The sequence below is a fragment of the Ahaetulla prasina genome, chromosome 1 (assembly GCF_028640845.1).
Source record: "Ahaetulla prasina isolate Xishuangbanna chromosome 1, ASM2864084v1, whole genome shotgun sequence".
Classification (NCBI taxonomy): domain Eukaryota; kingdom Metazoa; phylum Chordata; class Lepidosauria; order Squamata; family Colubridae; genus Ahaetulla; species Ahaetulla prasina.
In genome coordinates, this window is record NC_080539.1 from 248926867 (window position 1) to 248954335 (window position 27469).

Genomic DNA, 27469 nt, shown 5'->3' on the forward strand with positions numbered 1-27469 from the left:
GGCATAGTTTATATATTTAGTTTTTCCACCACCACCATCCACACATACCTGTACTGCTTTCTTGCCATCTCATCTGGATACTTGAAAAGATCTGTGAGGAAAAAAATGGCTCCCACAACCTTGAAACATTTTGTTTACTGACTAACAATGATTAGAAAATGTTTTCTAGCATTTTCCTCAAGACTCTCCTCAATTAGGAAAAATGAAAAATGATGCCCATGTCTATGTGAATTTTTTAAAGGATACTTACAGCACTTAGCCACATTTGCCAAATATAGTTCAGCCATTTTTAAAACTATGTTTTTGTTTAAACACCTCTCTCACCTACAGAAGCTATTGTTATATATCAGTCTATTGGGATTTCTGTATCAGCCTGGGCTGGAAGCCATTTGTCCCAAGAAACGCGGTTCCTCAGAACTGCAATTACGAAGATTGGTTAAGATTGTTAAAGCAACAAATACAAGAATTCCAGCAAATTCTTTCAAATGAGAAGATATATAGCAGAAAATTACAGAAGGAAGGTTCTAGGGTTGGGGTTTTTTTTGTTTTTTTTGCTCTTTGGGAGGAAGCTTTTTTTTTTTTTAATGAAGGAAGGGTAGGACTGTAGCTATTGATTATTTTGGAAATGAATATTTGTCAATGTAAGAACCAGCTCCCACCCGATCAGTTCTTGCAACTTATCAGGCACAGCAATCCTACTACAGTAAATGAAGTAGGATCTGATTTGGCAAAGCCTTGTTAAATTAGTGTAAAGCAGGGGTGTCAAACTTGCGTCGTCATGGCATCATCACGTGACGTATTGTGACTTTCCCCCCCTTCGCTAAACCGGGTATGGCCAGCATGTGATGCATCCGGCCCGCGGGCCACGTGTTTGGCCCCCCTGGTGTAAAGGAATGTAGATTTGATTTTGGGAAATGTATGAGAGCTAAAAGTTAGAGCTGCTAAAGGGGACTTGCAGAAAACATCGCAGAGTTTTGAGTTAGAGAGAAACAGGGGAAAGAAACTCAAAATAATTCCACCTTGATTTTGTTTAAGATGGGCAGAGAGAAACGTGAACAGGCTGTAAAAAAAAACCCCATCTCTTGTTAATTTTAGTATGTAATATGTATTTCCTGGAATCCCCACCATCCTTATTTCTTCAAAGGGTCTTCTTTGAGGAGCTGACATCAGTCTGGAAAGCTTATCCAAGTTTTTCTGTTTTACCTTGGATAAGCTTTCTAGATTGATGTCAGCTCTTCAAAGAAAACCCTTTTAAGAAGCAAGGGTGGTAGGGATTATTTTCTCTGTTTTACCTTAGCAAATCAAGTTGGGGTTATTTTGAGTTAGTTCTCATATTTCCTTCCATCTCCCTCTGTGTAATTTTTTCCCCATAAGCCCTCCTGCCCCTTTAATAGATCTATTATAACTTTTCAAGGCCAATTCCTTTATAATAGCCCCAGCAAAGCAAGAGACATGTCACTCTGCTTCCTCCATCCCCATACAAAGTGTAGTTTGTCGTTGTGGCTTCCATCCTAGTAATATCAATGTTCCCCCATTCAAGGATATGACCAGAGCCTTTGATCATCTGAAATTTCTCTGGGAGCCAGAAATACTTCCAGAAAATCTCCATTTTTTGGTCTGAGATCTCTTGATGAAGCACCTTTCCCAGCTTCAGTGACAAGATAGTGAAATCAAATCTCCCCAGGCAACAGGCAGACATCTTTTCAGTCTTTGGAACATCTCCAGTGTACATGAGATAATCTTATATCACCATCGGATTGCAACGGAAGCACTTTAATTCAGCAAAATGAGATGACTTCTGCAAAACAGTATGTGGTACCCCACATATACAGTATTTTGGACACACGCGTTCAAATTTCCAACTATCAAGGGAACTGCAGTTAAACAAGTTGAGGGTGAATATAAAGAAAAAAGAAAGCAATATATCTCATTCTGATCAGAAGTGAACGTCTCACTCTAGTCAGGATGGAAGTGCCTTTTTCTTTAATGACACACTTTTACTTCACAAAACAATGAAAAAAAAAATGAAAGATGAGCATTGCCTAAGTATAAGCAAGCACCGGTTTTGGAGTTGACCTTGTCTTATTATCGGGTATGCTTGAGCATAAAAGAATCGATCCCACAGGGATAGCCTGACAACATTACACCAATCGGAATATAGTAGAGGCAACTTTGTAGCTATTTGAATAAACCTTTTGCCGTTTAATAGATTTTTGCATTAAAACAAAGAATCTCAGAACAGAGAGCAACCTTCAAACACCTTATTTTGCATTCCTTCACATTTCTTTGAAAGTACTTTAATATAAAAAGCATAATTTTATAACATTATTAATAGGCACATTATCAAAAGTGCAGGAGAACATTTTTTTAAACCTGCTCTATTATATCTGCAGTAGACCTCTTTGCTCTCTTCTAAAACCCAGAAAATAGTTATATGATAAGAATCATCAAATCATTGTTGGTATCTTTCCACCTGGCGAGCAAAATATTGGTTTCTATAGATTGAATAAGCAGCTTTGCCAGAAACAAGGAATCCATTTCATCTTTACCCACCTCCTCCCCATTAAGAAAAGCACGCACAGATCCTTCCCCCCCCCCCAATGTAAAACCACATCTACGTTTTAAAAGAAACATCTATGCTGGTCATTCATGTTCGGATATATTGGCATATGGGATTATCTCTTAAAGATCAAGCCCTTCAAAGCATTCATGATTCCAGAGGACAGTCAAGATTTCCTTAAGATCAAAAGTCCTACAGGTCAGTCACAGTAGTCTGGAAACCAGAACCGTAAGCCTGTCTGTACATTCCTGCATTCTTCACATTGCGTTCACGGACAAAGTCATTGCAGTGTCTATCCACTGTGTGGGCCGAGGGCGTGGACCACATGTTCCATGCACTTCCACCACGTTGACAGCAGTCACGAGCATCATAGGGCCTAGATTGGTTTGGGAACGGGATGGGGCACAGTTAGTATCTAGGTATAAATAAAGGGAGAGAATGGAAGGTGGAAGATGCAGTTGAGGAAGTATCAGGCTAGCAAGAGCAAACTTCTTGAAGAGCAAGCACAGGTTTAGGAAACGGACTTACAATTTAAACCCTTCATGCTGCTATCGGAATGCACTGGCTTTAAAGTAATCTATGCAAGAATTAACTTTGAATGCTTCTCTATTTTCATCTAGCACTTTCTCTAATAATAAATAAAGTAATAAAGTAATATAAAGTATAACTTCTCCCATGGATTATCACATTAATGTCTATGGTATTTCCCTTATGTATAAACACAGCAATATATCTGTGAGCTAAATCAGGGGTAAGCAGAAAGTATTCCCCAGCTGTCAATAAACTATAGCCTCAGCATCGAACAAGATGGTTAGAGCATCCAGAAGTTAACCTTCAGCTTCAATGCTCACGAACAAAAGCGAGTGCCTTATACATATAGCAGCAGTGAAGCATTATAAATCATATGATAAAATGTTCAAGATTTATAGACTAGTATTAACACAATAACTATGAACTATTAAAAAAATATTTTTTTTTTAATAAAGCAAGGACACAAAATAAAGCAGTTCAACATAAAGACTGTGGTTATATTTGGTGAAGGATAAGAAGAAACTACCGTATATACTCGAGTATAAGCCGAGTTTTTCAGCACATTTTTTGTGCTGAAAAACGTCCCCTCGGCTTATACTCGGGTCTATACGGCTTATACTCGAGTTTTTTTTTTAAGCCCTCGCTTATACTCGGGTCTATACGGCTTATACTCGAGTTTTTTTCTTTTTCACATTTTACGGACGGAAGCCCTGCCGGTGCAGTGAGAGGGCGGGCGGGGAGCCGCCAGCCTTCTCAGCTGAGGGAGGAGGGTTTCAACCGGTAGGTGCCTCATTTCCCACCCTCGGCTTATACTCGAGTCCCCAGTTTACCCCAGTTTTTGGGGTAAAATTGGGGACCTCGGCTTATACTCGGATCGGCTTATATTCGAGTATATACGGTACTTCATGCACAACATGCTATTTAGAATGCACTGGTATAGATTTTGCTTGTTGAACATGGCTTCTTTTATTTTACTGTGCCTAAAGTCCATTTCAGGAACATGTAAAATTAAATTTCCAGAGCCGAGTCAACTGGATAGACAAGATGGTATGTATACTTTACCTATGGTATTTCTCGCTCCAATGTAATAAAATAAGCCTTGTTGCCTGATCAAAGTAACTTTAATGTACTTTAAAGCACAAAGCTATTGAAGATGTGCCAGTTTTTACTGATTAATAGACTTGGAGGGTATGATTAGCTACACTAATGACATTCAGATCAAAAATAAGCAGGGCTGGGAGCTTTTCTTAAGCTTCCAATTTACTCTTCCATTGTAACCTGATATTTGCATGAGAAATTTAATTGGAGTAACTCTGCCAAGCTATATTAAGCAGTCTGTATGTTTAGAATGAGGACTTCTCTAGAAACAAGGCGATTATCCAGTGCTTGGGTCCTTAAGGGACCTTTAGTATTATCACATGAGCAAATGGACTTTTTAAAGCTTTATATATTTTTGTTTTCAATTTCAAGCCATACAATTTTCTAAATTAGAAAATCGTATTTTAAAGCTAAGTGTATTAACACATGTATTGATCTGAGGTTTTATGAGTCCTAACCACTAACATTTTTCAAAAGGAACTGAATGAATGTTTAAATCTGAGGTATCTGTTATGGAAACTAAGAGAGATCTTTCTTATCATCCACCAGACTCTTTGAAATTCCTGCTTTTTCAATTATAATTTAATTAGCAAATGAGCATATAAATTTTTAATTCAAAAATTAAGTTGAAACTTCACATGTACTCTTCAAAATAAATGGTTGTGCATCCTGTAGAAGAGTCTCTCCAATCCCCGGGCCATGGACTGGCACCGGGCCACAGTCTGCCAGGAACCAGGCATACAAGTGAGCAAAGCCCCATCTGCACACGTGCAGGATCCAGGCAGCATGTAAAACTAGCCCCCTCCACCACCCAGTCTGAGGAAGAACCTCCCTCCATGGAACCAGTCCCTGGTGCCCAAAAGATTGGGGGCTATTGCTGTAGAATATATGATCCAGTTGATATGTGGGGATTTAACCATCTGATTTGCTTTGGATATGTTTAGTGTGAGTTCCTTGGAGTTATCACCAAAACTGCAAAACTCAGGAAAGCTGAAGTAAGATCACAACATTGTCGTGATTTCATTTAGTGTTTCCTTTGCATTACAACCTAGTTGCTGGTCCTAAGAGGGGTTGCTAAACAAGGACTACCTGTAAATTTTGGTGTTTAATCCCTACATTTGTTTTGAGAAAATTACATTCTTGGATAAATTATTTTTATTTTCATTTACTTAGTACATATCACTCTCAAAATTTTAAGCCTCATACAGTCTGCTAACCATAAATGGTTTGCTTTATTTCATTATAATGTATAAAGTTAGTCTTTTATAAAAAGATTTGTAGACTAAGCTTATGTCTAATTATTTTGGGTAAATCAGGCAACATTTGTAATTCCTCAATTACAACTGTTAGGTTTGTACTAGATTTAGTCACAATTATATAGTAGTAACCTACAATCTTAGTTCTGTTATGGATTGGGGAAATATTTCGAATAATTTTTCTATGGTGGAAGGAAGAGGTTCTAATGTAAGTATGCTAAATATGCTGCCATGCTACTGATGCTGTTTTTCATAAAAATGAGGGATTTAATTAAAGCCAAGTATCAGTAAGGTTAAATTCAGAAAATCTAAGTTATACCACAGTGTCCAAATGGGTGGTATACAGAACTATAAAAATAATAGATTAAAAAGCATGCAGAATGTTAAGGCAAAGACATAAGCATCTAGAAGTAGTCTTCTTTAGAAACGATTTTATTCAATTTCATTCTTATTTTATTTATGTTAAGGATCTGGTTCTTTATCGTTATTAATTCATGTCACCAAGAGACCATTTATTTTATGAGAAGTTGATGTTCATAGCTATTAATAAAACATCAACCGTGTTTTGAAATGATACAATTGCTGATCACCTGGTTCAAGGTTTTCTTAAAGGTAAAATAAAAAGGGTTGAGAGATATTCAAAATGGTCTATATATCAATTTTCCTTAGACTCCAGATAAATATCATTCTGGATCTCTTTCAGAATAAATGGCATGGGCAGAAGTACATATAACTCTTTTGCTAACCTATCTTGTCTGCTCTTATATAGCTCCAATGGTTTCTTTTATCACCAAAACAGCACAATATACCACATTTAAGTGTGGAATTTGGAAGACAAAGACTTGGATATGTTTCAACTGTTTCTTGGGAAAACAAACTAATCTCAAAAAGTTGGTAGCATGAATTGCAAGTCAATGTTACAGCTTATGTACTTCTCCAAGAATAGGAAAAATTTTCATGGGAACTATCTGAATGGTAATGCAATACACATTTTTAATAGGTCTGCAGCATTTTAGTTCAAATGATGGAGGTGTGGAACATGCCAGTAATTTCAAGATTCTAGCAATACAAAGAACCATTCCTTTAATAAATTGGTATTTATCCAATTACAATGGTTTAAAGTATATTAGTCTTCGTAGCACTTTGTTTGGAAAATGTTCTCTAAAGAAGACTGATTATAAAGGAGGAAACCCAAAGTCAAATCACGGTAACAGCCCAATTAAAAGAGGCAGGAAGAAGCTGATGTAAGAAAGCCCTTGTAAACAGCACCTAGACATTCAGGTCATTCTCCACCAAGCAGGCATCCATTCCGTCAACACATTCTGCTTAACCTCATTCCAAACTTTGCAACTCAGCACACCCGACTGACTGTACAGCTCCAAACATTATTTTTTACTGCTTCCCTTCCTCCACTGAACACAACAACCCGGCCTGTTAGAAGGATTGCATCTACCATGTAGATTTATTAAAATGTAAACCTACGTTGAGTTAATCCATTCTCTCCATTAATAAAAAGAATAGCATATTTTTCTATCGGCTTTGGTGGCAGAATCAGCTATTGGTCATTGTCGAGAGAAATAAAATCGCCAGTCCATTCAGCATGCCATTTGGGGCGGGGAGGGGCACTTTTCTATCAAGATAATGAAGGATCACTGGCCTCCTACAGCAGCAAATACCTTTTGAATATAGATCCCATCTACACTTCAGAAGAAAACTCGAAGTGCCCAGGCTCAACAGGGTTGGGAAAACATAGGGAATGCTTTATGTGCGGTGTATAGTTCTGTTATACCTCGGGTTCTTCTAATCATAAAGTCTAGAAAAGATCATTACAAATGGATAGCATTAACAGGGCGTGCCAGAAAATGAGCACTTTTTTGAGACTCCCACTGCAACTTGCAAAGTTGCCAATTTTCAAAACCTAGGTTTTCTACGGGGAGGCAAGTAATAATGTGTAAACAATATGCATACCACATGCAGGTAGTCCTCGACTTACAACAGTTCACTTAGTGGCCGTTCAAAGTTATGACAATGCTGGAAAAAGTGACACATGACTTTTGCAGCGCCCACCCCCATGGTCACATGATCACAATTCAGATGCTTGGCAAGTGGTTGATACTTATGACGGTTGCAGTGTCCTGCAGTGTTATGTGGTCAGATTTTGCAACCTTCTGACGAGCAAAGCCAATGGGAAAGCCAGATTCACTTAATTACTACGTTACTAACTTAACAAATGCAATAATTCACTTAACAACTGTGGCAAGAAAAGCCGTAAAACGGGGTAAACTCAGTTAACAAATGTTTCACAATCCAATTATGCAGGTTTTTAAACCACACTTGTACTTTTCTCAGAAATGATATGAGCTTGAGGCTGCACGAAATTGTAAAAGCACGGCTAGAACTGTTTGGAGCTGGAGTCTTAAAAAGACAGGCAAGGATCAATAACCATGAGCACAGCAATTATATTGCGCTTATACAAGACAGGCTATCATACCAGTATGACAAATGAGAATAAAAATAAATAAATACCACCACCTTACACCACCACCATGGGAAGGAAGAAACTGATTGATCAAGATCTTAGAGAAAAATTCCCAATTTCAGACACTGGATAAATCAAGGGCAAAAAGAAAAGAGAAAGCATCTTATTGATTAAGCTTTGGAATGCAGCTGCAAAACAAAAAACAGCTTCAGATATAAAATTAAGGTCCTGACCATGTTGAATTCAACAGATAGAATTGCTGGATTTGCATTTGCAATTTTCTGTGATTTAGTATTTGGTATCACACATTATCTAAATTTGTATTTTCAATATACTTGCAAGTGGTTTAAAACAAGACTAAATCAAGTTGTGATCATAAATAAAATGGAACCTCTTAAGATAACTTTAAGTCAAGCTATAATGTGCTTTTGAAGTCAAAAGGAAGTTCGTTTTCTTGCACAGAATGGATAGCTAAGGATTGAACCACCAAGAAACAGCAATTTAAGCCCAGCTCAGGTTCTCATTTGCAGTTCTTATGGTATGCAAATTCTTCTTGATCACTGTGGAACCTACGCTACTGATCAGTTAGCTAGTTTTATAGTATTTTACAATGAAAACAAGATAGGATGAAAAGTGTGACTTTCTACAAACATTACTTGATCACTCACTGCTGTGAATATTCCCCGGATAAGACTCTGCAAATGCTATATTTTCTTCAATCTTCTCTGCAGCAAGAATATTTGTCATGAGTGCTGGCCTGCTGCCAAACTCAAATCTCAGTTGTTGTTTTTTTGATGACACAGTATAAGCAGTGTCCAAAATCAATCATGCAAAAGATATCTGAAGTGACCAGCAATAACCGTTCTTTCCAAATATAGAACAAGATGAGAGATCAGAGTAACATACCATTTCTTATCCTGTTGGCTTGTTCCAGTATTCCGGGGAAGATTTTCTATTTCAACTAAAACTGGACCAGAAGGAACTGCTGCTGCAGAGGGCAATGCACTCCGGTTCTGGAAAAACAAAAGATAAAAATGTTATAGTTTACAAAGACCTTGATTTAATGGACCATTCAAGATGAGGGAGGTGATGAAATGTCTACAAATACACACATTGTTGCAAAGGGTATAATCTGCATCATTTGCCTAGTAACATCAAAAGTACATTCTCTGTGAATAAAATGAATTTAACAGGGGTTTTCCTTTTAAAAACTTCTGCTACAGGTTTGTTTGTTTGTTTGTTTTTTGATGCCATAGATGGGTGTCCTAATTTGGGAGTGTGCTCTCCGTATGGTTTGTCTACAGAATCCAGTAAATGGGCTTTATTAAATCCAAGTTTCACCCTGCTTTAAAAAGCACACTCTTTATACAGACTGAAGGAATGAAGTGAAATTTCCAAGAATGAATATTGTATCTCAGAGAATTCAACACTTGAGGGACACAACATTTGCCATACTTCAGTAGCATTTAAAGATATTAGCAGTGGCAATAGCAATAGCACTTTAGACCGGGGTGGAATGCTACTGGTTCGCACTGGTTTAGGCGAACCGGTAGCGACAGTGGTACGTGGTTTGGCGAACTGGTAGCAGTGTCAGCACGAAGCTCTGCCCAGCCACCCGGACGTTGTTACCTCCTGTTTTTTGACCCTCTGTGCATGCATAGAAGGATTTGTGCATGCACAGAGAATCCAAAATTGCACATGATGCATGCGCATGTAGAGCGCACACTTCCAAACTGGTAGGGAAGGTAAGTAGATTTCACCCCCGCTTTAGACCTATATACCGCTTTACAGTCCTCTCTCTACAGAGTCAGCATAATGCCCCCAACAAACTGGGCCCTCATTTTATCAACCTCAGACGGATGGCAGGCTGAGTCAACCTTAAGCCGGTCACAATTGAACTCCTGACAGTGGAATGCAAAGTTAGCATGTAATGCTGCATTCTAACCACTGCGCCACCATGGCTCTTAGCAGTAGTTTTCCCTTTATCATTTAGAGAAAAAGCTCTCTTTCTCATCCAAGAAAATGGACGAAGAAAAGGCTATTTTAGTCTACAAATGTTTATTTTAAATTAAACTTCTAAAGGCATGTTACCAAATATTTCCACATGATACTTAGTAGCTATAGCATTAAAAAATTATTGCTTAATTTTGGGACCTAATAAGTTAAGTTAAATTCTCAGACAAACTTACTTGCTGTGGTCCATTGTTTTGAGTGAAAACATTGCCTGAATGGCTGAAAGAAAAGAAAAAAATCAACAGTTTAATTTTCCAAAGACTGAACTGTTATCTGAAGACTTATCTGCTCTCATATTCAAGAAGATGGGGGTTAAGTTTATAAGTTTTCAAGGAGATGGTGCAAATATTTCAATTGGATTTCTGCACTGAATAAATGATTAAATGGCTCCTTTCAAACCTATAATGCCAAGGCACTTTAAGAAGCATTTTGTGAGAAAACAAAATGCAGGACATGACACAGGCAGTTCTACTTCCATTTTTTCACTTCTGTCAATCACAACATGTTCACTTTTAATACATGAACATTCAAAATCCCATGATCTTAAAATGCTTATATAATTGGCTTTTCCATTAAAATTCTTACAAAGTTTTCTAAGATCTTTTGAGATGACAGATTTCAAAAAGTCCATCAGCATTAGGAATATAAAAAAAAAAGAGCTTAAGAAAAAAACATTTTCCATTCATAATTACATATGAAGGATTCCAAACAGTTAAATTCATGGGGTAAAATTTAACTATTGAAGAAAACTAACATGCATAATTGAATATCTTACCTAATTCCTTCAGATGCATGAGGATGAGCTATAATAAAATACAAAACAAAAATGTTATTGAGTTTGTACTCAATAAAAATATAACCTTTTTTAAAAAAAAGCACTAAACTGTTGCAAAATATTATGAGTGATATTTCAAAAATATTAAAAAAGTGAATGCTGGAGAAAACTGACAATATACAGTTTGCTGGATAGCACTACAGGTAGTCGTCAACTTGGTCACTTAACAACTGTTCACTGTCACAATAGCTTTGGAACAGGTGCTTTACATCCTGAAGCATTTTGATCATTGTAAAATTGGAGTGGTGGATGGCCCAGGTGGCCCTCGCCCTGTCCCACCATGCCTGGGAGGCTCAAACTCTCTTCCTCCCTCCCTCCCTCCCTTCCCTTCCCCTCTCTGTTTCTTTCTTTCCATCCATCTTATCACAGGGTAACCACAGGTTATAATATTATCAAGATCAAACTATATAAACAGAATACTACAAAAATGCAATACTCTTGGCTCAAAATGTTGGTATTCACTAACATTTTAGCCAGATTTGAGGCCTGTTCCTGCAGGGTGTGGGAGAAGTGGGAGGATTTCCCCTCCCTGCATGGTTGGATGGTGAAATCCTTTACTGCACAGGACTTCTCAAGTCCAGCATTCTAACCTGCATAGTCACTTAACAACCCTAATTGGAAGAAATGGGACTGCAGTTGTTGAGTGAAGTAGTCATGTGGCGCCTTGTTTAATGATCACATCACTCAACAATTAAGATTCTGGGCTCAATTATGGTCATAATTGGAGGACTACCTATGTGTAATCTATTATTTTACCCAGATATTACCAATAACTAAGGAGATACAATTTGAAATAAATGCTGAGGAAAATATATCTGTTAAACAGTATTGTCATTAGTATGATTCAAAAATTATGATAGCAGTTCAGTAATCCAAAGGAGGATATGTCTTGTTTCTTCCATGTAAACCATCCGGCAAATTGTTTCAAAACTGGCATGGAGATCAGAAGTTGAAAGAAACTGTAATAATTTCTACTGAGGTAACATGAGCAATGGAAGATGTGCCTTAAAAATAAAAGTCTGGTTACCTCTCATTTGTAGTGTCCTCCTTGAGTATCGCTTACTAGGCCTTCTCTCAAAAGATGCTGATCTTCTGGCTTTATTAGTCTTTGTAGTCTGGTACTCTGTTTTCCCACTACATAAACAAGAAGATAAAAGATTTATATAGCTAAATTGCTCCAACAGACAACACGTAATTATTTTACATGTATATTTAAGCCAGCCATAAATAGTTACAAAGTTTCATAAAAATTTTAAAAATTATCTAGAAGAAGTATTTTGGACTTTGCACCCAAGCATACAACCCCCATCCTATTCATTAAAGTAGAAACAATTTTTTTCAAGTCTATATTCCATCTTGAAAAAAAGTTGCCACCATGCCAGTGAGATCAAAAACAATGTAAGTTTTGTAGCAAAATTAAAAACAATTGCATATGCTTGGCTTTGCCAATCACAGAGTTTCAAGGGATTGGTTAAATAATCTTAACTAGTTTAAATATAATTTAACCAGTAAATCCCCAGTAAAGTCAGGAAAACACCTTATAGCATCTCTTGGAAATATTTGTACAGGTTTTGCTTGAAAACATCTAGAAAAAGCAAAACCACTGCCTCCCAAGTTAATTGCTTTTGATGTTAAACCACTTCTGTTAATCCACATTTTTAAACTATACGTTCATTTAAAGAAGCTGAAATTGGTTGGGATTAGACCTCCCACCTTCAGGGTTTAATTGCAGAAAGGCAACCGAGCACATTTATTTGCTTTCTATTATTTGAGAAACAAGCAAAAGGGAGATATGGTTAACCTGTATCTGAATCGGGACCCCAGCCGAATGAAGCTCGATCGACTGGAGCCTTTTTGAACAGGTCCACGGAGGCGGAAGAAAGCATGATGCTCAACAGCACACTTCCACAAATGTTTGCAGGCCTTTGGGTGTTCCAGCCTAAAGACAAAAGTATGTTCCTGCTCTTTACCCTTAAAGAAAGATAAACACTTGAGAAATGTTGTGGAACAGAAGGCACATAAACATTGACTTCATCGCTTTGGGCAAGATTAATACCATTCACTAAAATAAAAGATGGCTTGTTCCAAACACATATCCTGAGCAATTAACGTGATGTTTACCAACATTACAAAAGATTGAAGTGAGTATTTACTGATTCAAGAACAACATTGCCTTTGATATTTTATAAGACTGACAGTGCAACGGTGTTGTTTTGCTGTTTTGACACAAATGAACTGACAAGATAATGGATTCCCTTTTTGTTGTGCAGCAAGACCCAATACTAACTGCAACTGTTACATCGTTGCTTAAAATCAGGGCTTTCCAACCTTGGCAACTCTAAGAGTTGTGGACTTAAAGAATTCCCTAGCCATGCTGGCTAGGGAATTCTGGGAGTTGAAGTCCACAAGTCTTAAAGTTGCCAGCTTTGGAAACCCCTGCTTAAAATGAATCACCACCCCGTATCATTTTAAAAATGCCATGCTACCACAGAATCTAATAAAGTGCGTTTGAATTTTACCAAGAGGTTTAAACAACCTGATTAAAACATGCTGATTTAAACACTGGAGTATCAGTGTTTAATAGCTTTGTTACCCATGAGCAATTATTGACTTTCAGTACTATATCAGAAAGTTGTTTTGTACACATCTGCAATAATCGGTGTTTGCCCACTCACTGGCATTTAATAATATACCCTGTTTCCCCCAAAATAAGACATCCCTGATAATAAGCCCAATCGGACTTTTAAGCGCATGGCAATAAGGCCAAGCGTTTATTTCAGGGTTCAAAAAAATATAAGACAGGGTCTTATTTTTGGGGAAACACGGGAGATAATAATATAATATATAGATATAATATATATATATTATACAGTTGTAATATAATGATCCATCATATACTTTTATTATAGGGAGCTTGTTCTCTGGTGTACATACAGTTATAAATATTTTATAAAGGAGTTATAAAGCAATTTTGAATACTTTCAAATCTATCATCACCTGTTCATGAGTTGTCCCTAGTTAAGCTTAGCAATAGGATTCTAGTTCTGCCCATGATGCAGAAAACAATTTTAATAAGTAAGAAAGAAAAAGGAAAAAGAATCATTTCTGGACTCTTCTGAAGAAAAGTCAGAGTGACTGCATCAATATGTTTGTTTTTAACATCCTGCTTTTTTCTCTTGAGAGCTCATAGTAGTACCCATGGAATTCCATTAACAATTAGAATAGAATAGAAAACAGAGTTGGAAGGGACCTTGGAGGTCTTCTAGTCCAACCCCCCGCTTAGGCAGGAAACCCCATACCATTTCAGACAAATGGTTATCCAACATCTTCTTAAAAACTTTGAGTGTTGGAGCATTTACAACTTCTGAAGGCAAGTTGTTCCATTGATTAATTGTTCTAACTGTCAGGAAATTTCTCCTTAGTTCTAGGTTGCTTCACTCCTTGATTAGTTTCCACCCATTGCTTTTTGTCCTGCCTTCAGGTGGTTTGGAGAATAGTTTGACTCCCTCTTCTCTGTGGCAGCCCCTGAGATATTGAAACATTGCTATCATGTCACCCCTAATCCTTCTTCTCATTAAACTAGACATACCCAGTTCCTGCAGCCGTTCTTCATAAGTTCTAGCCTCCAGTCCCCTAATCATCTTTGTTACTCTTCTCTTTCTAGAGTCTCAACATCTTTTTTACATCGTGGTGACCAAAACTGGATGCAGTATTCCAAGTGTGGCCTTACCAAGGCATTATAAAGTGGTATTAACACTATTTTAATTCTGTAAGATCGGCTGGGTTGAAATCGACTGACTGGTCAAATGTAATACAGCAAACGCTACTTGAATGAGGATTTATTTCTGCATATCCACGATCCAGGTCCAACAGTTTAACCACTACATACAGGCTTTTTGCCAGTGCTTATGGCTTAATGTAATATATCAATAGGTAAAAGGTAAAGGTTCCCCTCGCACATATGTGCTAGTTGTTGCTGACTCTAGGGGGCAGTGCTCATCTCCGTTTCAAAGCCGAACAGCCAGCGCTGTCCGAAGACGTCTCCGTGGTCATGTGGCCGGCATGACTCAATGCCAAAGGCGCACGGAACGCTGTTATCTTCCCACCAAAGGTGGTCCCTATTTTTTCTACTTGCATTTTTACGTGCTTTCGAAACTGCTAGGTTGGCAGACGCTGGGACAAGTAACAGGAGCTCACCCCGTTACACGGCAGCACTAGGGATTCGAACCACTGAGCTGCCGACCTTTCAATCGAGAAGCTCAATGTCCTAGCCCGAGCCACCACGTCCCTTCTAATATATCAATACAAATTATTAAATCCTTGATGAAATAAGCTTTCTAAGCACTGTGCAGGATCACTTAAACAATAAAATACAATAGACTAGCACATTAGAAACAGATTAACATGCTGACCTAATATAAAATAAAGCAAATATGAAATTAAAATATCAACAGCCATAACAATTAAATACAACACTAGAGGAAACAAAATAAATCATAAATTACTTTTCAAAACTGAAAGGTTTAAAATAAATAGAGATCTGTGTATGACACACATGCTTCCTTTGAAAAATACCCAAGAACAAGAGGGCAACACCAAAAATATCTTTCTTATCATCAATCTCCAAATTCTCAGAATGAGGCAATATTTTAAAAAGGTTCCTATAGATTAGCCTTAGATACAGAAAAACAAAATAACTTTTGACTCTCCATTCTGAAGAGAGAGATAATCTATAGTGTTGACTCCACTGATTTAATGACCATAGGTTGCATATGCCTGGCATAACCTTAATGAGATACAATAAAAATAATTTTGATTTCATAGAAGACCAGGAAAGGAAGATTTTTTTCTTTCACCTGTTCATCATCTTCAACCACCACTAGTGTTAATTTATTCTTTTTGAAGTCCAATCTAGTAATCTTTGGCCTGCAAAAGGAAAGATAGGGTATGCATTTATACTACAATTTATTCTTAAATAGTAAAAAAAAATAAGTTAGAAGTATTTGTAATAGAAAGAACATTATCCTGCATAGCGAGTAATAAAAATCTTACAATTACAATTAAAAGATGCTTTAAATCTAAATATCAATGTTAACTTTGATTAAAAGTTAACTATTAGATGTATTTAATTTTATTCGTTCGCTTAGTTTTAAACCACTTTATGCAAATAATGCCACAATTACCATATATATTCCAGTTTTCCATGATAATAAGGATAATAAAGATATTCCAAGGAATATCTATTCTAATGTGCCCTAGTTTTTCCCCCCAACATTTACATCAATTCTGCACAATCCATACAAGACCCAGCTAATGTCAAATGAATTAACTTTTTTTAAACACATATGTCACTACTTACTTCTCAAACACTCAAATATGCTATTTGATAAATTCCTTTGACTATGTCATACAGGATACCAATTTAAAGTGTTTTAGTTGTTATAAATTTTATCAAAAGCCTTATTCAGAGTTGGGCTACATATAAGCTCTAAAATAATGTATGCAAGTGGAGTCCATCAAAACGATTTCACCTTAGATATGGATATTATGCACTTCAAGGGTGAAAAAATGTCCCCGTTCTCCTGTAGTTTCTACTACTAACTGTCTCTCATATCGTCCTCCTCTCTATGGTTATTAACTCTTATTTCTGTTGATTGACAGATCAGAGCATTCTGTGGTTGATAAGCCTATTTACTGTTCATATATTTAAGACATGTGTAGTTGCTTCTTTAGGACGCACTGTGTCATCTCCCACTGACTGCCCCCATGACAGACATATCTTGAGGTCACTTTTCAAGATTTCCCCAAAGGTTTCATGGTCCCGGCACTGTGACTTTAGGAATGCTCATGTTTTCCTTGAGATATATAGGTTATCCAGCTTACCAAAAGAACAATCCAATCTTGGTCTCTCCTTCAAATACAAGGACCCCTGTTGGTGTTAATCCAAGGCTATAATCATTGCCATCTCTTGCCTAATAATAATTAAAATTAGGTTAAAATATTCCTTCAGGTATGATTTTAACAGATTATCTTAATCTAATTATTCTTTTATTCATTGTTATGAGTTTACAGCAAAATGAATCCCATATACTGTGTCTAAATTAACGCAGGAAGTGTGTTAAGGGAGTGAACAATCAGTTCCACTAAATCCCCTGCTTTCCAACAGAACATTTAGGGATGATTTGTACGTTTCATAATATTTTATCTTTGTATTCTAAATTGCCTCATGGTTATTTATTACAATGGTATTATCACTGAAAACATTTCATAACTATGCTGGAAAGAATGGAACTTTTTAAAAACATAGGGTGAGGGAGAAAATAACAGCAATAGCACTTAGACATATAACGCTTCACAGTGCTTTACAGCCCTTTTTAAGTGGTTTACAGATTCAGTATATTTCCCCCAACAATCTGGGTCCTCATTCTACCCACCTCAGAAGGATGGAGGGCTGAGTCAAACTTGAACTAGTCAGAATCGAATTACTGGCAATCGGCAGAATTTGCCTGCAATACTGCATTCTAACCACCGTGCCACCATATTACTTATGCGGAATGATTCTAGCTAGCTTTGTGATTTGTCCTTTAAAGTTATTGTTAGGTTGACAGTTAAATATTATTTCTTAAAAGAAAACCCTTATGGATCCCATCGTATTTTCCATGAAACCCTTACAACATTAAGTATTCGTTTATACCAGAGGTCTGCAAACTTGGCTCTTTTAAGACTTGTGGACCTCAACTCCAAGAGTTGACGTCCACAAGTCTTAAAAGAGCCAAGTTTGCAGACCCCTGGTTTATACTAATGCATTCATTACGTGTGCTTTCAGAGTTAGAAACAAATAAACAGCTTTTAGTCACAGATGATTGTATTAAATGTACTGTTATCACCACCAGTACAACAGTACATTCTATTGGGATACATTGGAAAGAGCCTTAAATGGTGGTTACATGGCCTTTTTCCTTCATGCATCATCCCACCAAATCTATTCTGGAGAGTCTCCTCAAATTCAAAGATTTGTGATAACTTGTGAAACAGATAATCTGATATAGCAACAGTATCATGCCATGACAAACAGCCCAAATAAAAAAAAAACTACACCTTCCTTACACCTGAATTGTGTTTTTTTTCAATATTAACAATATAATCATTCCTCAAAAGATTGTTGCCACAATCTTACCTTTACTATATGCATATCTACTCCATACATTTCGAGCCATTTTGCTTTGTTCAAATAGTTTGTTTCTGCTTGAGCTGGTGACTGACCCCTGAAATAATATATGTAACACAAAAATTACAGCAAAACTATAAAATCCTTACTGACCAGACATAACTTCAAAAGTACCAAGGAGGACAAACTAAGTACTAGTTCTAATTCAAATGTTAATAATGTTCTAGGGCGCTTATAGATGCTCATTTTGTTTAGAAATGTAAGGGCTGGGAAAGTATTGCAATGCATAATTACCGTATTTTTTGGAGTATAAGATGCACCTTTTTCCCCCCAAAAGAGGCTGAAAATTTGGGTGCGTCTTATACTCCAAATGTAGCTTTTTTAAAGCTTTTTTTCAGCCCTAACGAGGCGCTAATGAGGCACTAGCGATCTACCCAGCTTTGCCTGGTCCCTGGACTCTCCACTACAAGGCTCGAGTGAAGCAATCACCATGCTTTGCTCTGACTCTCAGTTGTTCTTTAGAAGCTTTTTTCCAGCCCTAACTAGGCGCTAGCCGAGTGAAGCGATCTCCCTGTGCTTTGCCTGCTTTTTTCATCGCTGCTTCCTCTCAGCTGTGCCTTAGAAGCTGTTTTTTATCCCCAAGCAGGGGATAAAAAAACCAGCAAACTAATGTGCTGAAGCTGACCAGACCAAGGATGCTAGCCAGATGAATACCTGGTAGGCAGAATTATTTTCCCTCTATTTTCCTCCCCAAAAACCAAGCTGCGTCTTATTTATTTATTTATTATTTATTTATTTAATCGCATTTTTATACCGCCCTATCTCCCAAGGGACTCAGGGCGGTTTACAGCCTAATAAAACATACATATAAATACAAAATAAAACACCAATTTAAAAAACTTATTAAATAAGGCCGAATATTAAAACTACAATAAGATAATAAAACCCCGTTAAAACCAAATTTAAAATTTAAAATTCTAGTCCAGTCCTGCGCAGATAAATAGATGTGTCGCGGCGAAAGGTTCGAAGGTCAGGAAGTTGGCGAAGTCCTGGGGGAAGTTCGTTCCAGAGGGTGGGAGCCCCCACAGAAAAGGCCCTTCCCCTGGGCGTCGCCAGCCGGCACTGCCTGGCTGACGGCACCCTGAGGAGTCCCTCCCTGTAAGAGCGCACGGATCGGTGGGAGGCAATCGGTGGCAGCAGACGGTCCCGTAAGTAACCTGGCCCTATGCCATGGAGCGCTTTGAAGATAGTTACCAAAACCTTGAAGTGCACCCAAAAGGCCACAAGTAGCCAGTGCAGTCTGCGTAGGAGAGGTGTCACATGGGAGCCACGAGGGGCTCCCTCTATCACCCGCGCAGCTGCATTCTGGACCAACTGGAGCCTCCGGGTGTTCTTCAAGGGGAGCCCCATATAGAGAGCATTGCAGTAATCCAGACGAGATGTCACGAGAGCATGAGTGACCGTGCATAGGGCATCCCGGTCTAGAAAGGGGCGCAACTGGCGAACCAAGCGAACCTGGTAAAAAGCTCTCCTGGAGACGGCCGTCAAGTGGTCTTCAAAAGACAGCCGTCCATCCAGGAGAACGCCCAAGTTGCGCACCCTCTCCATTGGGGCCAATGACTCGCGGCTGCAGCTGACTGTACCGGGGTGCCGGCATCCATCCGTCTTATACTCAGGTGTGTCTTATATTCCAAAAAATACGGTAAGCTGTGGCAATCTGTCCAGTTGTTGTGATAAATTTGGAGATGTTAAATTTGTGGGCTTGTATTTAAAAGATACCAGATGGTTTTAAAATCAGTTGGTTTGGTATTTGCTCCATAGAGAAATGTAAATGGCATAATACTGAAAAACAGCTTCTTCTTTATCTGGCTTTCAACTACCGAGCAAAACTCCTAACTACTCTGTATTTGGGGGCCATTCAGATTCTTGATCCCCATCCTGGGGAAACTGGTGAAAACTGAAAAGAAATTAAAGATAAAGCTAGTATACTGTACATACTACTGTGACATAAATGTTATCAAAAAGACATTATATTCTGTGAAACTGTCTAAAAGGGTATTTGAAATAATAATTAATTCATTATGGTCTCTCTTGTAAGAATCAATTACAGATCTACAAATTCAGACGAAATCCCAGTTTAACCTGAATACTAAAAGAAATCCCGACAGCACGCCACTAAACATGGATAGAAAAATAATACATACAAATACAAAGATTATACAGGAAGGGCAATTTGTGGATATTTCCAGTCGAGGACTTGTTACCTGTATTCCTTCCACTTTTCAAAAATGGCCAGTTCCATCTCCTCAGTCTGGTTGGGCACAAATCTGAATTCTGACACTATCTCCGGGATGTGCTCAATAGGATCATAATCCCCAAGTTCAGCTGAAAAAAGCAGGGTGTCTCAGTCATTCACTCAATAAAAATAGTCTCTCTCTCTCTCAGCTAGACTGGTTGGAAGTTAATATCCAAAATGCTCAGGTAATGGGATCTTTCACTCTACAGAGGCTTACAACTCTTAATTTGCTGTGTTTTGGCTATCATGAAATGAGAGAACATAATGTTATAGTGTTGATTAACACATTTATCTCCTACACTGGTCTCTTCCAATGTCATGCAAATGGAATTTTGCTTGCCCAATGGGGATGCTCCATATTTTTATTTCTCCTGAACTCTCCCACACAACATCCTCTAAATCTGCTGAAAAGAGTAGAAAATCTGTTTAATTAGACATGCCTCTTTCTCTTAGGGACAGCCAATGCAACCACTCTTCAAAGGACTATCACCAGGTTTTTATGCCTTACTATTTCTTATTTGTATAAAGTTATCTTGGGATACACTTCTAGAAACCTAATTTACAGAATTAGGCTGGAATATGGGATACATTCCTTCCAAATTAAGGAGATTTTATTTAAATTCTAATAGATATTTTCAGAAATGAAAAGTTTTACATTGGTATGTGTGAAACAGAATATACATCTACGTAATTACAATTTTTTTCAATGTTTGCATCCTAAGACCACCCTTATACATCAGCAGTGATTCAGAAGCTCTGGAAGTTTCTTCATAACTTTTCTGCAACACTGAGGATGATTTTGGCTATGCAAACATAATTTTTATTGCCCTTCTCTTCTTGCATGTGGGCTCATTCTCCTCTTAGCTTAATTAGTTTATAGATGCTATACGGTTAAATATGGCTTCGTTACACATAAATCTAATCAAATGAGCTCAGCAGTTTGCATAAAGAACAAAAAATAAAAAGAACATATAGGGAGGTAGTTATATTTAAACAACTAGCAAATAACACAAAGAACAGCACTGATGTAGCTTAAAAAGGAATGTAGTACATTTTTATATTATATATAATGAATTGTGCAAGAAAAATATCCATTTTTGCCTTTAAAAGCAGTTTACTGAACAACTTAACAGATTTATAAGATTTTGTGCGAATACCAGGAAAAAAAATCTTTTGCCCTTTGTAGTTTTAATTTTATACATGGAAAAAAAATACACAAATACAAGCAATCCCTGAATACTCTATATTCCTAGACAAAAATGAATGTCCAATTATAAATCAGTTATTTACACGGAGAACTATGGAAAAGCCAAAAAAGCACTTTAGTAGCACTAAAGCCTCCAAAACTGCTATCCTATAAACATTCCACTGATTTTTGTAGAAATTATTTCTGCATGAATAAATTTTAAGGACTTAAAACAGGAAGATGTTTAGGTGAATTATATGTATAAAAATTAAGTAAATATTATTATGTGGAAATAAAGATGAGGCAAAATAATCTAAGGACACCATGTGACAAAATCACACATAGTGTCGTACACATTTCTTAAAAATTCAAGAAGCTAATTAAAGCTAAATCAAGAAAACAGTTCTTACATTTATGAGAAACAATAAAAAAATAAGTAAAAATCTGGCAGCTTTTTAAAAGAGGGCTTGGGGAACATGGCCTTGCCAGTGCAGGACTCCAACTGTCAGCTAGGTTTGTAGTTTGCTTTGTTAGAACAATCAAAGTTGCATTTTGCAATTCACTGAGTTTTTCAGAACAAAATTCAAATAACAAAAATAGTTATTTTACTGAAGAAAGCGGACTCTTCCTATTCCTGTTAAATCCCCCACCTCAGATAAAGATCACAGCTCTGCAAGTCTCAGAATTCTTAATCATGATGGGTTGCAAAACAGTTATCCAAAGCTGAGATCTTGGTGGTTAACATCATTTGACGTTGCCCTATCTTCTTTATAATCCTGCTGTTGGACTGAACATGAAATAGATCCTTCACGTACAAAAGTGACCAAGTACGTACGTGTGGTTTGCTACTGGCAAAGGAAACCTGTTTGGCTTGAAGAAGTCCTTGGTCTTAAGTAGCACACCCACATAAAATTCTCCAGCCAACTTACCCTGTAACATGTAAGCTGCTAATTGCACCGCTGTTTCAAAGGGACATTCCAACCTATAAACAAGAAAAAAAAATCGTATCGGGCAAACTGTTCTAATATTTTCTTTCTTTTGGGCATTTATCGGTAACCTTAATCTCAAAGGACTGGACTTTAGGCTGTGCAGAAATATAATTAGATTTTAAAGGAAGGGAGGAAGGGAATAATTAGTTTCAATAAACTGGCAAAGCATGCTTACATTTGGTGATCAGAAACCAAATTAAAACAAACTTAGTACAATGAGAGCTGCTGGGCCTATATAAGAGAGGGTGGTAGGTTATGTAAATTCAGAAAAGCATTCAAAAAGCCATGATTAAATGCAATACCTTTCCTTGTGGTCTGCCTTGATAGCAAGGTAATGTACTATGAGTGAGGTTTTTGCATGGCTCGGGAAAGTAGAAAGTACTCTCTTCCAAAGCATGCATCCAATGGCTTCTCTTGCTTGTATATGCAAATTGTATTGCTTGACACATGTAGATGGCCAAGACAACACAGAATCTCTACCCAGGTCTAGCAGGCTACAGATATACAATAGCACAAGGGAAATGATTTAGCAGCTGAACTACCTGATAACGATGTGTCACTGCAGAATAGCATTTGATTCACACAGAAAAATTCTTTCTAGACTGTAAACAGAAGCTCCTTGGGTTCCACAAAATACATCAGTCCCAGCTAAAGAGTCTACTACTAACATCTACAAATTTTAACAACAGACGGCTTTTTCTAGTTTGGGGTAGGGTTAGGAAATAAAAATGGTAATCGAAATGGGATAGTGAGTTAGCTTTAGAAATAAAGCCTGGAATGAAATGAAGTCACTGACTTCCAGAGATCTGGGTGCCTCCTACTACTCTAATGACATTCAGGAAGCTATTAAAGTTGTGGCTAAAGATAATTAACATATGGATCAAGTATGACATTGAAGTAAGCCCAATTCGAGATTTAGCAAACTGTGTGAACTAAATTGTCAGTATAATTATGAATGGTACTTACTTGCCACTCAGAATGTCCTGCTTTAGCTGAAGAACAAATAAATATCTGTTTTAAAAGGGAAAAGCAAGAAAAATATTACTGAGAAAGCAAGGATTGTTTGAATATAAATATTTAAGGCTTTGAACAGGGTAGGACTTTAATGCTTCTTAAAAAATGTTTTAGGAACAAATGTACTTAGAGGTACTGAAAAGGATTAATTTATATATTCTGAACATGAAACCATATAATGGAATGGAGCGGTAATAATATTCCAAAAAGAACATCACTATCAGCTTTATTACAACCAACACCGAATATTAGAATTAATGAATATCAACTGAATATCACTGTTATATGATTATATACACCCAGCTAGAAATGCAACATTATACAGCACTGAAAAATTCTATAGCAAACTGCAAAATATATCAAAAGCATCACCTAGAAAGTAAGGAATACTATTCATCCATGATTGGAATACAAATATTGGGGAAATAGATGAATTTGAAATTGCAGAAAAGTTGGTTTTGGATAATGTAGTAAAACAGGGACAAATTAATAGAGTTTTGTAATGAGGTTTTTTTTTTTGCTGCTTCACAACACATATCTGAAATTGCTATCAAGCACCATAAATATATTCTGCAACAAAAGATCACTACTGCATAGGCATGATCCTCAAATCAAATCAATTACATAAAAGAAACCAGAAGATGAGATACAATTCATTCAGCCAGAACATTTCCAGCAGCAGACTGTGGAACAAATTACAAATTACTGTTATTAAATATTTGGGTTAAGATCAGAAGATTAAAGAAAGATAAACATTTTCACAGAGAAAAGTGAAATGTGTGATAATTGATGTAGAAGGGGGAAAAAAATCCCAATATTTAAAGATCCAAGTGGCATTCAGAACAAGGCATTATGATAACCAGAGAAAACAGGAAATTGATGAAAGTCTTCATCAATAAGGAAGATCTGGAATGACTGAACACAAACTTCCAGTTAAGCAAGAATGGAAGAGGAAAGATATATCTACCCTAAATGGTAATAACTAAAAGAAAATAATAATAAAACGAAAATATATTTTTAAGAAGACCTCATCTGGTGAGGAAAAGACTGGATTCAGGATGTACCATTAAGACTTGGCTGAGTGAGAATGGAAAGAATGTTGTATCTGAAATTTGCATGAGTAGATTTTCAGGTAACAACAGAACCAGAAGCAATGGTACTGCAGGGAAAATTGTGATGACTTTAACCTGCTTCCATAGAGATGCACAGAGATTGGAAGAGATACTTAAAGAAGATGTTAGAAAATGTGAAAGTTCCATTAATTCTTCCTGTGAATAAAATTTTATTTAAGACCTTATATAAGAATAAAACTATACATGAAGAGTAAAGCACCAAACAAACAGGAAGACTTCACAAAAGCAAAGGATTATCTATCAGGTAGCAAACATAAGATAGATAATAGAGAGAGCAAGGATTTTTTTAAAAAGGAGTTTTATCTCTGCTTTACTGACTATAGCAAGGCTTTTGATTGCATAGATTGTGGCAGAAAGTATTGGGCTAATGGGTGAACCAGAACAATTGATTATTCCTCAAAAGAACAAAAAGCTACTGTTAGATCTGAGTGTGAAGAAACAGAGCCATTCAGAATAGGGAAGGGAATGAGACAAAGATACATATTGTCCCTCCATCTGTGGAAATTACACAGGGAATATATTATGTCAATGGCAACATTGGAAGAGATGGCAACTGGAATCAAAACTGAAGGTTGAAGCACTAACAATCTGTGATATGCAAACAATACCACATTGTTAGCTAAAACAAAACAAAATAAGCTGACACAAAGACAAAATGGAGAGCTAATTATGAAAATAAAAATAGAAAACTCTGGGTTAATGCCAACCAGTTTGTTCAATGTACTCGCTGTTTAAGGCAAAGTGATAGCAGTACATTAGACCAGGGGTCTCCAACCTTGGTCCCTTTAAGACTTATGGACTTCAACTCCCAGAATTCCTCAGCCAGGTTTGCTGGCTGAGGGACTCTGGGAGTTGAAGTCCACAAGTCTTAAAGGGACCAAGGTTGGAGATCCCTGCATTAGACAATCCATCAGCCATTGGGTCATCGTTTCAGAGATATTTCCTTACCTAAGCAGAGAAAATTATCATGGGTGGGAAAAAGAGCAGCGGGCCGTGCGCAACGTCTGACTTCCTTATTGACTTCCCTGGTGGGAAGCTGGCAGGGAGGTTGGAAATGAGCGTCACGTGCGGCAACACTGAAGCAGCCACAAATTTGCCAAATTTCAATTCCATGATGGTAACGGGCCCAAAATTTTAGACACATTCTTTAATGTAGTCCATTTGATGGATGTTGATTCAAAAACTTTCCCTATAATGCATCTTTTCACCCAACTGACGTCATAAAGAGTCACAGGAGTTTTAGTAGTATATGCATAGTTTCACCTTCTTAATTTCAAGTGCCAGGCAGTATGCTGTAGAGAGATACGAAGATAATGAACTTATCTGATCATGATAGATTTCTGTCCTATCTCTATGACAATACAGATTAGAATAGTTAATGCAAGAGTTTACCAGCGTTGAAGTATGGCTGTGACAACTAATCACTGAGAGAGAGTGACAAAGAAGATAGATGCATTCAATGTATGGATTTGGAGATGGTTACTAGCAACTGCAAGGAGAACCAATCAATTGTTTCTGGGTGAAAAAGACAGCCAGACTGCTTGAGAAGTTGCTCAGCAAGCAGAAATTCACATCTTGGCAGAAGTGCGTGTGTGTGCGCGCGCACACACACAGAGGAACTAGCTTAGCAAGGTTGAGAGATCTAAAAAAAGGAAAAGAAAAGAATTAAGGTTGATAAAGGACGTCCTTGAAAAAGCTAGGAATTGTTGCCAAGGTCTGGTCAACCCACCCAACGTTTATCCATAATGATGCCAGGCGTCATGACCAATTTGATCTAACTAGTTTTCTGCAAATTCTCTGGATGCTGGATAGACTATAAATATTTTAAAATAAATCAGGAAAATAGACTAATGCTATACGTACAGTCTTTATAAAGATCAAATAAAGCACGAAGGATTCTCAGTGAAAACATAGAAACAAGGAACAGTCTGGTTCTGTTTTATCACAGAAGAATACAATTCTGACTGAGGAATACTCATTCTCAATAGAATGGGAATGTTATGAGGACTGGATATAAAACTGGATATGTTTCACTGATATTGCATGCATTTGCTTTTACCTTTTCACTGTTTATTCTAGTCCCTGGCCTTGGGGGCATAATATGAGTACCCAACTTTTATTTAACTATTCAAAAACTAGGAACCTTGCAACATTCATATTTAGATTAAAATGTTATATACTGAGCTACAAATACAGATCATCAAAGTTTTTCCAAAGGATTTGTAATTTTCCTCCTTGCATACAATGTACCTTGTGAGCTCTTCACGTAAGTTGTTTGGTTCAGAAGAGTAAAATTTTACACGAAGATGAAGACAGTATGGTGGACCAACTATAGAAAGGAATATGGGTTACTGACAGCAAAGACAATATTTTGCAAAAATATTTACAGAGGTACACACACCAGTTACAAATTGTTCTCAAAACGAAATTAATTTAAAAAATATAAAATATAAATATAAAGGATTAAAAAAGGCAAAGGTAATTTTATATTAGGTATTAGAAGCCATCAAAGTTACATTACATTAAGTTGATTTGGCTTGCCAAGAACAGACAAATCTAGGTTAATCCCAGTATTACCAAGCTCTATTCTATGTAGTGAGAAATCCATAGATCTTGGCTGTGGGAGCCTGTATCAGCACACATTCTACACATTTAAAGCTGAAACAAGAAGCATTGCATTTCTGGAGTGTAAAAACATTGCAAAGCTATCTATATAAGTTTTAATGGTAGCACAAATAAAAGAGGCATACCGTTACTGTACCTTCTTAGGAAAAATGGAATTTGTCCCACCTCTCTAGGGCTTCTAATCCTGGAACCTCTCTGAACTTTTAACCAGTTTCCAAAACTTTTACTGCTTCTCAGTTTTGCATCCCACTGACACCTACTTCACCTGTGTTATTGAAAGCTATGT

At 37.1% G+C, this 27469-nt stretch overlaps 1 protein-coding gene across 4 annotated transcripts in view; it reads right to left on the reverse strand.

Annotated features, from left to right (window-relative positions):
- The window catches only part of EPB41L5 (erythrocyte membrane protein band 4.1 like 5), a 78347-nt gene that overhangs the window by 23480 nt on the left and 27398 nt on the right, over window positions 1-27469 (reverse strand). For all 4 annotated transcript variants that reach the window (XM_058195568.1, XM_058195559.1, XM_058195577.1 and 1 more), the window contains 12 exons: window positions 26809-26887; window positions 23378-23422; window positions 22352-22404; window positions 20205-20325; window positions 17950-18037; window positions 16656-16744; window positions 15629-15698; window positions 12574-12743; window positions 11800-11906; window positions 10713-10740; window positions 10114-10156; window positions 8831-8937 (listed from right to left, as the gene is read on the reverse strand). In XM_058195568.1, the coding sequence (XP_058051551.1) occupies window positions 8831-8937; window positions 10114-10156; window positions 10713-10740; window positions 11800-11906; window positions 12574-12743; window positions 15629-15698; window positions 16656-16744; window positions 17950-18037; window positions 20205-20325; window positions 22352-22404; window positions 23378-23422; window positions 26809-26887 (1000 nt within the window). The remainder of the gene's footprint in view (window positions 1-8830; window positions 8938-10113; window positions 10157-10712; window positions 10741-11799; window positions 11907-12573; window positions 12744-15628; window positions 15699-16655; window positions 16745-17949; window positions 18038-20204; window positions 20326-22351; window positions 22405-23377; window positions 23423-26808; window positions 26888-27469) is intronic.